Source organism: Carassius auratus, chromosome 27, assembly GCF_003368295.1.
Source record: "Carassius auratus strain Wakin chromosome 27, ASM336829v1, whole genome shotgun sequence".
Taxonomy (NCBI): Eukaryota; Metazoa; Chordata; class Actinopteri; order Cypriniformes; family Cyprinidae; genus Carassius; species Carassius auratus.
Window position 1 is genome coordinate 2,294,979 of NC_039269.1, and position 18,684 is coordinate 2,313,662.

Consider the following 18,684-nt stretch of genomic DNA (forward strand, 5'->3'; position numbering starts at 1 on the left):
TGTATAAATTATTGTGAATATTATGACAGATTTTATTATCCTTATTGTTATGATTAATACTTATCAGAAAAAGCAAACGTATGCAGTCAGAGCAACTCTGTGCTGAGCTTACTTATAGATGTGTTTGTTTGTGTGTGTGTGTGTGTGTATATACATATATATATATATATATATATATACATATTTCCTGTGCCTTATGACCAACACTATACTTGGATATTTGGCATCAGATACAGTATTGTATAGTCTCTGTATTTGATGATGTCCACTGTTTTCTTTTCAATAAACAATTTATTCTATACCAGTAAATAGTTGAATGGAGGGAAGGAATAATTATTTGTGTTGATGTCACATAGTAAACATGAATGCAGTCAGATAAAAGGATTCCGTTTTTTGAACAGATGTCATTTAAATAGTTTATCAGAAATGACGCCTTAATATAAATTCACATTTTTTTATGAATATTATGAATTATTTTGTTATTTTTAATAACAAACTATAATAATAACTATAATAACCTAGATAGATATATAGAATTGGCGCCTATATTAATCGCATGGTTAATTTTTTTTTGCGCATATATTAGTCACAGCGGTGGTCTAACGGGGTATTTTTTTCTTTTTTGCGATAGATAGATCTCATTTTTCGTCAATTTGTCTTAGCCTCACCACTAGTAGTGTGTTTGTGTGCGCTTGTGTCCGTGACGTCAGAGGCGGGTTGCTGTTCAGTGCTGATTTTGGCGTCGCTTGGACTGCGGTGCGAGCTGATAGGTTTTGCGTACGCTTGACGTCTCCTCACTTTTTTCACACTCTCTCCCATTTCTCCCTCTATCTCCACACCGTTTTCATCCATCCCCCATCATCTCAGACCTCGCGCACAGAAGGAAAGCCACCGCTGGCATGGATTAATAATGAGCGGAGGAGATGGACGCGTGATCGGAAGAATGGAATCGTTTCACCTGTTTCTCACCATCCTTGCGCTTCGGGCCAGTCTCGCCTCTACGGCAGATCAAAAATTCGGTAACATTAAGTTTTTTATAGTGTGCGTGTAAATGTGTATATGTTTGCGTGCGTGCGTTTCCGTAGGGAAAGGGCGAGCTGAAGTGCGCGCCATGTCAATTATATCCCTATATTTTTATAAGAAGTCAGTGTCTCCCTTCCGAGTCGTTTCCAATGGTTTGTATCTGTTTTCTAGACAGAGCTGTGTATTCTGTCGGGTGGATGCGCGGTCTTCCTTATGGAGCCAATAAAGAATGAGCGACAAAAAAGAGATAATAGCCTAATAATATAGCTAGGTTTCCACAAAAAATACAACACTGGCTGATCCATCGGTCACTCCATTCTCTGAAATAGCTTAATTTTGTACATTCAATGATTTTAAGTCATACAATGTGAAGCTGTAGGACTTCATAGACTGTTCATTACATAACTGGGTCCGGAGCTTGAGAAACGGTGATGGACACTGGGCCTGTTATCTTGACGAATGCATAGTATTATTTATGTTATTTAATCAGATTATTGGTCAGAACATCAGTTGTTTGTGTGTTCAGGAGGGCCTCTGTCTGCAGTCAGTGCAGTAGCAGCAGAAGCTCAGGAAATGAAGCATCACAGATTACAGCTCGCCCCTGCTCACAGCATGAGCCACAGTAATAGAGTTGATATGGGGTCTGTGTGTGATTCATAAACCCAGCCCAGAAAAGGTCATCCTGTCAGTCATTAGCAACTGTTACTATAGCAACAGGTTGAAGCATGTTAATTTCATATTGATTTGATTGCACTAGGCTGTATGAATAGCTGAATGGATGTACATTATAAACTGACATACTAGTCAGTAAAAAGATCGTATATATATATATATATATATATATATATATATATATATATATATATATATATATATATATATATATATACTCATACTCTATGCTTGAGGTTTGTCAGCCAAAAGACAGCCAGTTAATGCCGAAGCATTTACAATTGTGTAAAAGTAATGTAGGCTAAATTTAGTTTGATTTTGCAGTTACAGATCAATAAAATGTATTGATTACATAAAACTAATATAGTACGAGCAAATGTAACACCTACCTATTAACACACAAAATAGTTCTACAAAATGCTACTTTAACAGATTATTTAATAGTGAAATTCCAGCTTATTCCATATTTATTTTAAACTATTCATTCATTTTTATTGTTTTATTTTTATTAATTTTATTTTATTGCCTATGTTAGAGTTGCCAAGACTTTTTAATCCAAATAGTACACCGAATAAAAACTCATGGTATTGATTCACTAAAATAGACTTTGGCTTGTATATGCTACACGTTGGGTAGGATTAGGGTCGTGGGGTAGATTTGTATCATTTGTAAACAAAAACTGTGTATTATATGCATGCCAACAAATTTCATACCATATGCATATGAAAACTGCATATCACATGCACGCCAGACATAAGCACGGCAAAGTCCATTTTTGCTTTAAGTACCAGGAGTTTTCGTTTTTATTTGCCATACTATTTATATGTATTTTCATGAGACCAGGGTCTTTAAATCAGACTTGATCTTGGGCCAAAAGTAATGCAGAGGCAAATGTTGCTTTTTATCCAACGTCTTATATTAAAAATGCCTTAAATTAAAAAATAACTCAGATGTTGCCTCATGCAGAAGGTGACCTCATGGTCACACAAGAAACTCACCTCTGTGGCTCATAATTTGAGCTGATGAGTGTCAGTGGATTTATTTGAGAGGATGTCAGTGAGGAAACAGTCTGTCCACCATCATTCTGATGAACTGTGACTGCAGCTTCACACTGCCTCCCTCTAAACTGAGCACACAAACTGCTCTCCATAGTAACAGAGAGGTTTTAATAGGAATATAAAAAGGCAAGCATGCATTATTTATGATGTTGTTTATGTGTATATGTGTCATGTGTGGGTGCATCCTGTCTGCTCTATTTGCGTCAAAATACAATCATGTTATCAAAGGCGAGGGATGTGTGTGCATTAACCTTCAAAATGTTGAGCTATTTATATATTGATGTACTTATGTGTAGACGTCCGTAGTAGATTAGTGGGCAATTAAATAAATAATACATCCGTAAGTCTATACATCCATCAGGCTGTTTAATTCTAAATGAATATGTGGATAAATGTCTTTTTTATGAATCAGACTAAACATGTAGAGCTTTTAGCTGATTATCTGAAATGGGTAAACTATAAGTAATTTCTAAAGGAGTACTTGTATTTTATCACACAGTCATGACAGTCAATGTTAAAACTAGAATAGATGATGCAAAGAAGAATCAGGCTTAAATAAAACCAGAAGAAGGGATTCATGGCTTGTTGATCACACATGAGTAGATGAGGTCAGATTCTTCTAAACCCCTCACTGACATTCAGAGCCCGAGAAATAGCTGTTTTCTGCTGAGGCACTTGGCGTGAGAGCGTTTGTGTGAGCTGAATTCACTATGAATGATTTGTGTCAATGTCAAAGACTCTGCAGTAAGTCCTGTAATACCATACATCACGATCAGTTTACCAGTAGACAAGAAAAAATTGCAAACATTGTCTGACAATGAAGTCATCATCATGACAAATTTTAAAAACAGCAAAATGCACGTGTGGTTTGATTAAAAACAAGAAATCCCAGCTGTTAGGGTGAGGATTCTGAGGAATTTAATATAAGCAAAAATGCAGAGAAGGATTGTTTGACATATTTCTGCCCTCTCGATTGTAAAAGTTACCTACACAGATATGTTATTATCAGCAAAGCATATAGTACATAGTACAAAGATACAGTGCAGCCCAGAGGAAAGTTTGACTGCTCAGATGTTGCTTTTTATTCCTCAGGAATTCTTAGTTGAAGTAAAGTTTTTCCTAGATGTTTATCCTCTGATATACAGTAGTAGAAGATATCTATAAAACTGATGTGGACAGCATAATTTGTGGATTAAATATTTATTTTTTTGATTTCAGTCTTTCTTGGGGCAACTTGGAGTCCAGTTTGAAATATTGTTGAAATCCCTAAAAAAAAAAAACTGTGGAGGAGTGATATCTCTGGACACCTAATTCAGTGACATCAGTCAGTTAACATGGAGTGTCATTGCATAAAAAATGAAGTAATACTAAATCCTTTTTTGAGTCCTTTTTACATCAAGAAAGTTGTAGGGAATATATATTATCCTTCACATCAATACATACTGTAACGTTCTTTTTTGTCATGTGTTGCTTTAAATGCAATGTCAGTGTTTTATCATTCATCCATCTGAAAGTGATTACAACAATATCCTTTCTCTGTGTCATTATCATTATTTTTGTGATCTGAACTACACTATTCTTAAAGAATTAGAAGGATTATTCCAACTTTGGAGTTATCGTTATAATTATTTATAAGTCTTTGGTGTGGCCCTCTTAAAATTCAGTTTCTCTTTCTCTCAGGCTGCCTGTTTGAGAAGGGTCTGTGTCTGAACTATGAAGTCTGTCTTAATGGTGAGTCACACACTTGCATTCGGGACCTGCGGTCTCTGTAGATCTCATGCATCATGCTGTTTGATCAAGCACTTGGTTTTTATTTTCATCTGGATTCAGCAGCTGTGTACATTATGAATACAGTGAATTTAACTCTTTTGTTATGTGACACTCACAACAAATACAGACTCTCACACACCCTATCAAATACACCAACACCCACACACAGTGCTCTTTATTATCATTTTTGTGTTGCTTAGCAACCATTCCGAACTCTTCTCCATAAAAATCAGTCTTTTTGTTGGAACAATATGACACCTCATCAATGAGAGGGTTATATGAATGAAATCATTCACGTGTAGGTCATAGACTTAACCTCCTTTCTTACTCTTATGTGAATGAAGAGCAGATTCTGGTTTTGTGTTCATTATTTAATTTTGACAATGAGAAGATGAAAGCATATTTCAAAAATGAAAAATGGCTAATATATCTAATATATAATATAAACATATAAACAGTTATTATAGTTATTAAATAAGTATGTGTATGTCCTATTATAGGATTAGATTAGTGAATTAAATACTGTACAAATGAAAGCTTCTTTATCTCCTTTAACTGCTTCTATTTGTTTGGAAATTGTAAAACAGTAAATATTGTTCATAACAGATGAATTAGTTTGGCATTGATGCAAAAACTAAAACAAAATACTCTGTAAAAATGAATATCATAAAATGCTAGTTAAGACTCATAGCTGATATATACACACATAATCACAAATCAGATTTATGTTTTATTTATTTATTTTTTTCATTTAAGATTTGAATTTAAAAAAATCATGCACAAAGAAGTAGTATTTAATTTTGACCTCGGTTTTCTTCCCTTTCTCCAATCCTTAGAACGGAAGACTTTATTCCTGCTGTAATAATAAGAATTCTATATGGAAATGACTTCTGTTATGATTGGCATGATTTGACTCTTGATGTCACAGCATATAGGATCTTTTGCTGTGCTCCAATTACACACTGAATAATAACACAGCGAGGTGTTTCCCCTCGTGTGAGTGCAAAATATAGATGCAAATGTAATTGTCTTTGCGTATAAGGCAGGTGACGGCGACTCCAGCTGGTCCTGTCTCAGTTGCCCCTGGTGACTGTTTTTAATAAGATGAGACTCTTAATGGATCTAAAAATACACACAAACACACACAGCATGAAGTATTCTTGTGCACATATTTGTCATTCTAAAGTGGCTGTTGATTTGATTGTCTCTGTAGATGGCATGTTCGGCCGCTGTGAGGCCGCTCCGCTAACAGCCGTCTACACGTATGACGTCACAGCAGCAACGGTAGAGAGATTCCGCACGCTGCTCCAGAAACTGGCACACAGAGGTAGGTGCATTAATGTCACTATAGCAACCGCACACATCACTGTCACCATGGTTATAAAGGCTGCTCCTAGAGCTCCTCAGGATCAAATCAGAGGCTCTGTGTGTGTGTGACTATTCATGTAAGATGAGTCAAAATCTTCTGCTTCCATTCTGTCCTTGCAGGGTTGTCTTGGGAAGATGACGTCACACAACAAGTTTTATCAAACGAGTTCTCAAAACTACGCAAAGTTTCCCTACCATTACCAGAGCCAAGGTTAAACACACTAACATTCGCTAGTTAGTTTGCACACTTATATAGCCATAGGAAGGAAACATCACAGATGAAAAATCATTTGCATAAATCACACCTAAACAAGCTCCATATATACTATTTGGCTTTTCATCACTCTCAGAAAACATATGATGCTGTTCAAACACACTATCTTGCTTAAAGATACTTAGCAAGAACCTCTAGTTGCAGGTATCTCTCTCTAACAGAGTTGTAGAAAATCAATAATCTCACACCCTGTGCTCAGATTTGCTGTGATACCGGTCAAAGTCAGAGTGAGAGATTTTAGTATGACCATTCTTCATGGGAATCCTAAACCAAATGATCTACTATACTCAACACTTTAATTTTATTGATTTTTATAGTTTATTATTAGTTCAGTTAGATCAGTTTATCTAAATACAAGTTAATTAAACTGATATGAGCATTGCAATTTCTCAATAAAAACTGAGGTTTAGCAACACAGTTTATTCTATATTGCAATACATAAAGATTCACAGGAGCTTTACAGAGGATTCAAGTTATTTCTGATTATTACCTGTGATTCATACAGTCATGGCTTATGTCTTGATATTCTGACAGGCCGCAGGGTTATGGGGCTGCTGTTGGAGACAAGAGAATGAAATCATCCGAGGCTGAGGTTAGGAAGACCCTGAAATACCTGCAGGACCTGGGACTGCTACCAAAATCAGCACACAAGGTGAGTAAGGTGTGTATGTCCTGGGGCTGTGCTTTTGGTTTTGCATTAAGTCAGAGATTTACATTGGGTGGTGACTGAACACAGTAGTAGAATTGTTTATCAAATAAAAGTGAAAAGAAATCTCATATTTAGGCCCAACAATATGCTAAATTATTAACGTGACAGACTGAATTGTAAAATTGATTAAATTTGCTAAATGCATAAACATAGCAAGTGTGATTTACCCATATATATATGTATTTTTAAGCTTATTATAATAGATAATGTTTTAAATGTCTATGTTTATCCTGTGTAGGGGCCGGAGCTTCAATATTATCGCACTGGAGAACCACGGCCTGAAAGTGACTCGTCCCCTCCTCAGTTCATTCCAGAGGTGCCCTTTAAGTCACAGTCCTACCCTGACCTCATCCGATACCAGAGTGATGCGGCACCAGTTCCCCAGCAGGACGAGGGGTTAGATCTGCTCACAGCCGCTCTTCAGAAGTATCTTTCCAAGAACAAACTGCCTCAGTCTGATCTGGGAGACAGATCCAGAGTGGACCGCCTCTATTTAAAAGATGGATCAACAAAGTCTTCCGCCAGTGACTCTCTTAAACCCGTGGATGGTATGATGTTATCTTCTCTTCCTTCTTGCACCTGCTCCCCTTATCTGTCATCATTTACTAGTGTTATCAAAACCTGTATGACTTCCTTTTTTCTGTGAAAAACAAAAGGAGATCATTAACAGAATACAAATGTAGCTTAGAGTTTGTCAAGCTTTTTAAAAGACAATAAAGTAGCAAATAGTACCACAGAAGAAGCTAAAACTAGACTATTAAAAGCCCAATGATAGTTTTGTGTGAAGAACAGGCCAAAATTTAGTGGTTCAGTATGCAATTTGTTTTTTTTTTTGTCAAAATGTTTTTTTTTGTTTTTTTGTTTTTTTACTAGTTCACCGCCAACCATCCATTGCATGATGTTGCCTCATGATAATGCAATAAGTCATTTTAAAGTCTTTTTTGGCATGTGAAGCAAATAAAATTCAAAAATCAGAATGCTTTGGAGACTGACCCTCAGAAAAGCATTTTTATATTTCACCAATAATCAGATCATCAAATCTCCTCCAGATTTAATAACGTTCACTTCTTCACAGAATCCTTCATCTGGAAAGTTATGCGGAACGTGGGAAGGCAGAGTGGGGCAGATGTGAAGAGTCTGAAGGCAGCAGACCTGGATAAGCTTGCTGTTCTAATCATGGACGCTCTGCAGGTGGCAGACAAGCAGGCAGGTCAAGGAGAAAGGCCCAGAGACCTGGAGAAACAGCAGAGTCCTGAGGACGAGGATGAAGACATGCAATATGAGGACCAGCATCCTGAGAGTTATGTAATGGATCAAGCCCCTGAAGACAGTGCTCAGAATCAGAGAGAAGAGAATGGGGAAAGTTCATCAGTCACTCAAAAGACAGTCCGAACCATCCCTCCTGTGACAGGTAACATCTTCTGAAGCAAAGCCGTCAATCACACATAGACAAGCATTTCTAATGATCATGATGTTTCTCTTTCAGAGGGACAGACGGTAGTGGAGGACAAGAGAACTATGGACAGCAAGGTAGTGCTAGTGTTGGTTGTATTAGGTCAGAAATATACTTTATGCCAGTACACAAATACAAACATTTTCTTCCCACTCTTATGGTTAAATCTGTAAACCTATATAATATAAATATAAATATATATATTTTTTTCAAGTCATTTGTTAGGTCTTTCTAGGTTCATCCTACTTTTATATATATATATATATATATATATATATATATATATATATATATATATATATATATAATAGTTTGACTGTCTATTATTCTATTATAGTTTATTTGCATTTTAACAAATTGCAGTTAAACAAATTCTATTGATTCCTTATGTTAACATGTTAATTTGACAACCATAAAAATATTTTTTTTTTGTTTTTAAAACCCAGCTTGATTTAGTATGACTTTTCAGATTTTCCTGCAGGGGATTGGTTGAATGTTAGATTACATTTCAATTAAATAAATTCAAATAACTAATATTATGCACTGAATTTCTTTCAAGGATGGATTCAAGGATGGATTTACATTCAGCCTGTGTTTACTTCCTGTTTTAGCAGGATGTGGGCTTTTTAGGAAAGCTGCTGGAGTACCTGGACAAAACCTCCAGCTCAGAAGCTGAGCCTGTTGATAAGGGACGGGGTGTGTCTGTGGAGACGGTTCGTAGCCGAACCACACACCGAGAGGTGGGGATGCAGAAAAAGGCCATAGAGAGAGTGGAGGAGGTAGAAGGCTGGGTCCAGGCAGCAGCTATAGCGCCCTCCTCTGCTCTGAAGGAAAACCCTGCACCACGCCGTAAGAACATGAAAGCACAGGATCTCCAGCTGGATGTCCAGAGCAACCCTAAAAATGATATCTACGGATACATTATTACTGACACAGAGTGAGATATTTACATGTGACTCTAACACCCATACGTGTATTTTATTGGGCAGTTTCTCTCTATGCAATATTGCCAAACATTAGATAAGATATATATATATTCAAATTATATATATTCCTGTTATGGTGGGAAAGCAACATTTTCTGCATTATTACTCCTGTCTTCAGTATTACATGATTACTCAGAAATCATTCTAATATGCTGATTTCCTGCTCAAGAGACATTTCTTAGTATTATCAATATTGAAAATAGTTTATATTTTGTGTAAACTATGACATATTTTTTTTTAGGATTGCTTGATGTATAAAAAGTTCAAAAGAACATTAATTAAGTATTATTGAATTAAGAATTAAGAATTAAGTATTATTGTACATTTAAATAAATACTTAATTGTGTATTTTAGTCATTTTTATAATTTGATTGCTTTAGAATAAATAGTTTTAAAGAGATCTTTAAAAAAAATAATTATAATTTTTCTCTCTTTCTGGTTCAGAAATCTTCCCACTAATATTGGTTTGAATCTAATGGAGTTGGTGGCTCGCAAAGCGAAGATTCAAATGACTGATTTCTCCGACCTCTCGTGAGTCATGGTTTATTATTTCTCAAATGACACTGTAGGTTTAGAATATAAGGGTAAATTTAGAAATTAAGTTGAGAAAAAATATAGAGTTAAGGCATGTTAGAAGGCATATTTAAATCCTAGTAGTAGTTTTATAATCTGTATGTTTCATCTTTTAAAAGTTCTTTACTTTTTATATTTTAATTAAAATATCATAATTCGATCCTCTGGTGAAACAAACAGACCATAACATTCAGATCTGCCTGCATTCATCAATAACTAATGGACAGAACTAAGTGCCCACCATGGATTTCTTTCTTTCTTAATAATTCAGTTCACTTGAATGTACATCACACTTTTCATCTTGACCTTTAAGTTCCGACAGGTTTGAGGTCTGAAAATAATTTAATGGATGACTCTTTAGTTTTTAAAAACACTGTTAATTGTATTCATAAGTTTTATGGTTAAAACACTAGAGGATATATTTAATATTTGTTGGACATTGACATGATTCCTCAAAGTAATTAACTGTTTTTTTGCCATTTGTATAGTGTTGTTAGTCCAGCTGTGACATTTCAGGTCCGTCCTAATGCTCAGAACATCACTACAGCGGATGTGGCTAATGTGGCAGGTTAGTTCAGAGAGACTCAACTATGCGCATGCTGTACAAGATGAGCTCTTTCATGAATGTCTCGGTTCAGATTTAGAAGTACTCTGATCTCGACTGATTCTGATTCTTCTCTTGTTTCAGTCCATCGAAAGGATGAACTGGAGAAAGAAGCAAAAGTCAAGATTATAGAGGCTGGAGTCACTGATGTAAGATTCTTTCCACTTTTTTAATTTCTTTGTCATTTCTCTCCAAGGATTTGATGTTCCCATTTTTAAGTTAATATACAAAAAGAATAAAATAAAATTAATTTTATTGAATGTTTAAAATAAACTCTATAAAACAGACTTCAGAAAATAAATGCACTTTCAAATTTCTTTCAAATTAAAGAAATGTATTTCAACTTGTCTTTCTGTTTCATTCTAGAGGAGCAAACTGAATCAGATTCCCACTAAGTACAGTCGCTCCGAATCTCTGAAGTTTCTAATTCTGACTGTGATTTCCATCATCTGTATAATTGGAGTCTTAATAGCGTCCAGCGTGGTCTACTGTCTGCGTCATCGCTCTCATCACAAACTCAAAGAGAAGCTCACCAACCTTGGCTCTGACTCCACCACTGACGCCACTGCTACCTACCAGGTACCAAAGAGCGTGTGTGTGTGTGTGTGTTGGCTGCTTGTTCGAGAGTATTTCTTTGATTGATATGAGATTTCCATCTCTTTCTCCCTAGGAGTTGTGCAGGCAGAGAATGGCAGTAAAGCCTCCTGTAGAGAAGCCAGATCCTATTCATTCTTCTCGTATAAATAGTGTGTCATCTCAGCTGAGTGACGGCCCGATGCCAAGCCCCTCTGCACGCACTAGCACCTCGTCCTGGAGTGAAGAGCCCGTCCATTCTAACATGGACATCTCTACTGGTCACATGATACTGGTACATGCACAAACCAACATACGAGAACACTGTAAAAGTTTGAAAATGCAACACGGATGCCTTTATTCAGTGGAAACTGGTGCCATGGTAAAGCTTAAATCTTCACTCACAAACATGAAATACTTTTTTCACTGAATGTATAATTATGTGTTGTCTTGTTAAGTATCAATAAAAGGATTAAAATAAAACAAACAATAAACCGTAAAATTCAGTTTTTATTCAGTTTATTTTTTAAATGTATTATTGTTATTTCAGTTTCCATTTTTGTAATAGTTATCAAAGTGAGGAATGACCAATGAAGTTCATTAATATTTTATGAAAATTAAAATGCACAAATATATTTGGTGTGTAAAAAAAGTAATATAATGTAATTGTTAGTTAGTGGTTTGTATCTTATTTAAAATGTATATATATATATATAGGTTATATGTTAATATAATTTTGTTAGAATTAGTTGTCATTAATTTTTTTCATCTTTTTGAAAGAAGTATCTTATCCTTGGCATGACTGCATTTATTTAATAAAATAAAAAAACAGTGAGTGTATTACAGTTATTACAGTAGTGAAATAACTATTCTCTAGTTTATAGTATATGTATATAGTATATGTCCTAATTAAATTAAATTAAATAAGCTAAATTTTCAGCAGCCATTAAAATAAATTTTTTGAAATGAATTAATATCTGTAAAAAAAACAAAAAAAAAAACAAAGGAAAACGTACCCTTTAAATTTCCATTTCGTTCAGGGTTATTAAATTATCTTTCACCACTGAATAATGGCACAAGACTCACAAAACCTCCTGTATGTTTCTTTAGGCGTATATGGAGGACCACCTGAAAAATAAGACTCGTTTGGTGTCTGAGTGGGAGGCTCTCTGTGCGTACCAGGCTGAGCCCAATGCCACCACCATCGGCCAAAGAGACGGCAACGTCAAGAAAAACCGTGCAAGCACAGTCATAGCCTGTGAGTCACACACACAAACATATCCACTTTCAGCCAGGTGCGCTGTTTATTCATGTACTCTAACCGTTAATGCATTATTGATTTTCTGTGATGTGTTTTTCAGAATTGAAAATGAAATTTGTTTGTTTTTGGTTTAGACGATCATTGCAGAATAACTCTGAAGGCAGAGAACAATCAAGGCAACTCGGACTACATCAATGCCAGCCCAATCGTGAGCCCTAACTACATATAATACTTCAGAAAAAAAGAAAAAAAAACTGTTGCTTAAACAACAGACTATAAATATAATGCAAACTGTGTCACAAACTGGAAAAACCATTAGATGTAGGACACTTTAACCTCAGTTTACTGCAGTGTGACTGCATTTGTAGAAAACAGTAAGAGTAAATTACTTTGGAAAGAAGCCATTGATTAACTGTCTGTGGACCAGTTAACGCAAAAACTGAGACCTGCTTCATCACCACTATGCCCTTGAGGAAGGCACATAACAGCTGGTTACTGAGGACTACTTGCTGTTATCGCAGTTAATTTTATATTACAGAAAATTTGGCATCAACTTATCACTCAGAACCATGCAATATTCAAAATTGCACTGTGCAAATTGTGTGCAGTACGGATTTTATGGCCACCTTTGCAGCATTGTAATGATGATGGTACCATAATGATGCAGACAATGCATGCAAATAAACTGAACTATTAATGTGCGCAATTTATTCTTTGTGTTTTGAATGCTCATTCTCATGTGTATTATTTAAAACTACATACAACCAGACTACATATAGTGCAGAATGGTATTACTTAATTGTTTTTTTCTTAGATGGATCATGACCCTCGTAATCCTGCATACATCGCCACTCAGGGCCCGCTGCCCTCCACCGTGGCTGACTTCTGGCAGGTAAACTGCGTTATTGGTTTGTTTTGCCTTGTAGATCTTGTTGGAGAGATTGTTCTTGTGTGATCTCTAACACAAGGTCTGAAAGAGTCTGTGTGTGTGTCTTGCAGATGGTCAGGGAGAGTGTGTATGGTATGTGTCTGTGCAGTGTGTATGTTCCTGTGCAGATGGTCATGCAGTGTGTATAATGTCATGTGTGTTCTCTTGCAGATGGTCTGGGAGAGCGGGTGTGTGGTGATTGTCATGCTGACTCCTCTCACTGAGAACGGTGTGAAGCAGTGTTATCACTACTGGCCCGATGAAGGCTCTAACCTCTACCACATTTATGAGGTACCATTGTGAGGAGGACTGTGGATTTGTTCTGCTGTTTTGTGAATATTGACAAAAGAATTAGCACAAAGTGTTTTCTGTTCATATTTTCAATTCCATTTAGTTTTAACTACTTTTGAACTTTAAAACTGAATTAAAACTATATATATATATATATATATATATATATATATATATATATATATATATATATATATATATATAAATCTGTATCAGTCAAGTGACTTTTGCAGCTTATTTATGACCATCAGCTCGGCATAGTAATGACTGTGAAAACAAAATCACATGAAAATAGATTGAATTTGATCCAATCAGATGCCAGAAATCATTTTCATTGATCTCCAGTTAGCACGGACCCTATCAAATGCAATATTTGTGGACATTTAAACATTTATTCTACAATCCATCTTAATATACTGGCACTATAAACAGAGTTGGATTGTGGATTTAGTTTACACAGTAAAATGTCTGCAAATGATAAATTTGTCAGCACAGATCCTAACTTGCTCTGATCATGTGCTTATGTATTGGCTATATATTGCTTTGCCCTGCTAATGATCATAACTATGGCAAATGACACATTAAAAAAGAATAATAATAATTTCACTCGAATAAATATATAAGTAATGACTATATTAAAAGAATCAATAAGTAAAGCATGTAAATAACATTATTGCATTAATAATAGATAGAAAAAGCTAAATTATAGTGTTTAGGGTTGTTGTCTTAAATGCAAAGCCACTGGTAATTCGCTAAATTTTACAGTTCTTGTTAAGCCATTTCATATTGTAAAATGAATATGGATTTTTATTTTATTTTTATTTTTAGTCTATGTTCTTTATAGAGGCTTAATGTTTTATATTTCTTGCTTTACAATTTTCAGGTTGTTAAGAATTTAAAATGCAAAATGTTATTGTAAACTAAAATAAAAAGAATAATCTACTCGCACTTGTGTTATTTTCAGAACTTTATGAATTTCTTTCTTTTGTGAAACACGATGAAAGATATTTTAAGAAAATGTCAATTTTAATCTTTGTGTGGAGATTCCTTTTAAAGTGTGCACATAGTAATAACTGCAATTTAATGCAAATTCAGAAATCTATAATGGGGCAGACACAAAATAGTGACAAAACTTTGGGTTTGGCTTTCTGTATTTTTGATTCTGCCCTCTCTGTATATAGGACGATTTTCACTGCTGTGTCATGCTGTTTGGTATAAACTCTTTTTCTCTCTCATATGTAGGTTAATCTGGTTTCTGAGCATGTGTGGTGTGATGATTTCCTGGTTCGGAGTTTTTACCTGAAGAACATGCAGACTAACGAGACCCGTACGGTCACACAGTTTCACTATCACACCTGGCTGAACGACCAAACGCCCGAAACCAGCCAAACTCTGCTTGACTTCCGCAGGTGCGCCTATGCGAGCATGTGCACGTGTTGCCTGTTTGTTGTGCGAGCGTGTGTGTGTGTGTGTGTGTGTGTCAGCTCCTGAGCGGTTGTCAGTGTCATTTTTGTGGTCGTGCAGCTAGTTCACTGGCTCCAGTTGCATAGTCACAAAAGTGATCATTGACAACTGCGACTCTGCATCCAAGTGCACCCTGGGATTCCAGCCCCTTCCCTCTATCTCTTTCCACCCTAGATCTTTGTTCACCCGTCTGCTAAGATCTGACCTATGATTTCCTCCTTTTCTTCTACTCTTACCTACAATTCTCTGCTCTCGCTGTGTGTTTTTTTTTATTCAGTTTTTCTCTGATCAGAATTGTTGTGCTTTGGTCCTGGCCCGCCCCTGTAAATGTTCATTTGAATAAAGCCAGCAGCATAAACCAGTAACATGTCTGAAGCTAATATGACTGTGTTTGTCTATGTCAGGTTTTGTCTATATTGTTCTGACCAAACAACTTAGTAAATAGAATTATTTAATAAATAAATAAATTAAAAAATGTAATAATGTTTAATTTTTGTAAAACAAAAAAGCAGAGAGGTTAACTCAAGGGTTAGGTTTAGGGGTCGGAGATGGAAAATATTGTTAGCTTAGTATAAAATGAATAAAGACCATGTAAAAGCCTTCAACAAACAGCATGTGAGATTTGTCCTATGTAATTCATATTTTTTTAATCCCCAGTTTTTATAATCACTTTGATGTCAAAACCTTCTTTTAATATATTAGAGTTCAAAAGTTTAAATATAGCCTATATATTTTATATATATATATCATTGCCATCGTTGGAATAAATTACATTTTCAAATATATTAAAATAGAAAGTAGTTATATTAAAATATAACAATATTTCACAATGTGACTATTTTTACTGTATTTTTGATCAAATAAATGCCTTGGTGAGCATAAGAAACACATTTCTAAAATATTGAAACTCTTACTGACCCCAAGCTTTTCAAAAGTAGTGTATTTTTTTCTTTATTTGTGTATCTTTTATTATATAAATATATGTAGCACTCCATCCTTTTCTATAGAGATTGGCTGTATCTGAAATCTACCTTCAGCTTTCATGTATTTGTGTGTGTGTGTGTGTGTGTGTGTGTGTGTGTGTGTGTGTGTGTGTGTGTGTGTGTGTGTGTGTGTGTGTGTGTGTGTGTGTCTGTCTGTGTTTATGATGTTATGTTGGTCTTCTTTCCAATAGGAAGGTAAACAAATGCTACCGTGGAAGATCCTGCCCTGTCATTGTTCACTGCAGGCAAGTACAAACACACATTTGCAATAATTTAATTTTCAATATTTATTATTTGACATTTATGCTGTAATATTACTTGCCATTAGAGAAAAAAAACATATATATAAAATTATTTATGCAAAAAGTAAAATGCAGTGCATAAGGCATGTATTCGACATAAATGTTCACTAAATAAACAAAAGCAGAAGGATGCTAAATAATTTTCATACTTATGTTACAATGCACAATAATAAAATGCTATTTTAAATTGAAATGTAAAACTCGACAGAAACTCTCTGATGTTCATCCTTCAAAATGCTAAATTTCAAATCGGCAGACCATAACCAGGGCATTTTTGGGATAGAAATCAAGGTTTAAGAGTACAACAGGTGAAATCACACCTACTCGCCACCGCTGTGTTTGCATCAGTAGTTTTACGTGGTTACCGCACTTACTAAAAGACAGATGGTTGAAAGAAAACGTTTGGCTATTTTCCCTGCTCATGGTGTCATGATGACATCAGTGGGAAGGCAAAGTTATGCAAGAGGCAGAAAATGTTGCATTTGGACTAAAGCGTAAAAAATAAAATGTGTATTAAAGGAACAGTTCACCAAAAATTTTAAACGTGCTGGAATTATACTTATCCTCAGGCCATCTAAGATTTAGATGAGTTTGTTTCTTCAACAGAACTGATTTGGAGATAATTAGCATTACATCAATTCCTCACCAATAGATCCTCTGCAATGAATGGGAGCCATCAGAATGAGAGTCTAATCAGCTGATAAATACATCACAATTATCCACACAACTTCAGTCCATCAGGTTATGTCTTGTGATGTGTAAAGCTTCGTGTTTGTTATAAATCCAACATTAAGATGTCCGTTATCCATAATATTGTTTAAACCAGTTAAAAAGAAAAAGAAAAATATTGTCTGAATCAGGAGTGAAATATGTATCATGCATCAGCGGTATTTTGGATGGAAGTTTTTAATTTAAAGAAAAAAGGCTGCAATGATGAATTTGTTTCTTACAAACATGAACTGGAGTAATGTGGATTACTTGTAGATTATTGTGATGTTTTTATCAGTTGTTTGGACTTTCATTCTGACGGCACCCATTCACTGCAGAGGATCTATTGGTGAGCTCGTGATGTAATCCTAGATTTCTCAAAATCTGTTCCCATGAAGAAAAAAAAACTAATTTACATCTTAGATGTCCTGAGGGTAGGTTAATTTACAGCAAATTTGACCCAATTACAAGTATTATTTACGGACTTATTGTGCAACTATTTTTCTTAACTTTTTTTTTTTTTTTGATTATTGACATTGAAAAATGATCTGTAATTTGTCTTTTTATTAATTTAATTAATTTATCCTTTTTTAAATCTTGCTTTTTGTCCATCAGTGATGGAGCTGGACGGACTGGGACATACATTTTGATTGACATGGTGTTGAATAAAATGGCCAAAGGTAAAGACAAAGAAAAGCTGATTATTAGCTGATTAGTTGGTAAAAAAAATACTTTTCACATTGTGGACAGTCAGTATAAATACTGATAGAAATATACAAAATTCTTTGCTTTACAGGGGCAAAAGAGATTGATATTGCTGCTACGCTGGAACACCTGAGAGACCAGAGACCCAGCATGGTTCAGACCAAGGTATGTACACACACATACGAGCTTGAGCTACACTGAAACACACAATCTCTTTCATACTGACATGTACTCTCTCTGTTTCTTTCTCAGGATCAGTTTGAGTTTGCACTGACGACTGTAGCTGAAGAGGTGAACGCTATTCTCAAAATCCTGCCACAGTGATACTTCCTTTCTTCTTCCCTCTCAGTTGTATAAAAGCTATTATCCCATTTCTGAGAAGATATATGTCCTATAGAAACTATTTTGTCTGTAAATGATTAGACTATATTCAGTAGAAATTAGTCATTGTGTATTATTTCAGTTCTGTGTAATTTTGAAAGCACATTCATTTAGTTTTTTGCCATGTCATTGTTTCAGATTTGATTTACTCTCTCATCGTTGCTATTTCTATTGCATCACGCACAGAAAACTGGCCAGACCTGTTTCTGAGTATATAGATAATTGGACCTGAATTTATTAAATTAATCTGTATTTGCGTCTTTATTTAAGATCTTTTATTTAAGATAACCCATGTTCTGGGTTGTGACAACTACAGTTTATCTGATCATCAGAGATTCATACAAAGCAGTAACATCTTGCATGTATGCCTTATCAAGATGTTTAAGACCCGAACTTTTATTTTAAGAAACAGGCAGTACTACCACTTTCATTTGGTATTAAAATTTAATCTGTGCCCACAAACAGTGTGGATAGCAAGTAGAAATGCATGCAAGACTTGTGCAGTTGTGCTTTATGAACTTACAGCAAACTTGTGCATTAGAAAATGTAAACAAATAAAGACTAAATTGATATTGTGTGATTCTAGCAAACTACAAAT

General features: G+C 35.2%; 1 protein-coding gene across 3 annotated transcripts; it reads left to right on the top strand.

Annotated features, from left to right (window-relative positions):
- Positions 1 to 707: 707 nt before the first annotated feature.
- Positions 708 to 18,358, top strand: LOC113045057 (receptor-type tyrosine-protein phosphatase N2-like). 3 transcript variants are annotated; one of them, XM_026205186.1, is made up of 23 exons: positions 708 to 1,019; positions 4,434 to 4,484; positions 5,737 to 5,850; positions 6,012 to 6,102; positions 6,700 to 6,826; positions 7,113 to 7,422; positions 7,950 to 8,285; positions 8,361 to 8,404; positions 8,939 to 9,264; positions 9,758 to 9,844; positions 10,375 to 10,454; positions 10,575 to 10,639; positions 10,857 to 11,069; positions 11,161 to 11,358; positions 12,174 to 12,321; positions 12,459 to 12,532; positions 13,139 to 13,216; positions 13,424 to 13,543; positions 14,786 to 14,952; positions 16,182 to 16,235; positions 17,616 to 17,680; positions 17,797 to 17,870; positions 17,958 to 18,358. In XM_026205186.1, the coding sequence occupies exons 1-23, from the start codon at positions 911 to 913 to the stop codon at positions 18,027 to 18,029; spliced, it is 3,003 nt and encodes a 1,000-aa protein (XP_026060971.1). In that variant the 5' UTR covers positions 708 to 910; the 3' UTR covers positions 18,030 to 18,358. The 3 variants fall into 3 exon arrangements, with proteins under 3 accessions (XP_026060971.1, XP_026060972.1, XP_026060973.1); XM_026205187.1 differs by having other exon boundaries at positions 8,942 to 9,264; XM_026205188.1 differs by having other exon boundaries at positions 709 to 1,019; positions 6,700 to 6,817.
- Positions 18,359 to 18,684: the final 326 nt, after the last annotated feature.

What these genes read in the sequence shown, in the direction of transcription:
- LOC113045057 (XM_026205186.1), top strand. Translation starts at nt 911, where the DNA reads ATGAGCGGAGGAGATGGACGCGTGATCGGAAGAATGGAATCGTTTCAC. An exon ending in CTCTCTTAAACCCGTGGATG is followed by an intron (nt 7,423 to 7,949) that starts GTATGATGTTAT and finishes ACTTCTTCACAG; the next exon opens with AATCCTTCATCTGGAAAGTT. An exon ending in GGATGTGGCTAATGTGGCAG is followed by an intron (nt 10,455 to 10,574) that starts GTTAGTTCAGAG and finishes CTCTTGTTTCAG; the next exon opens with TCCATCGAAAGGATGAACTG.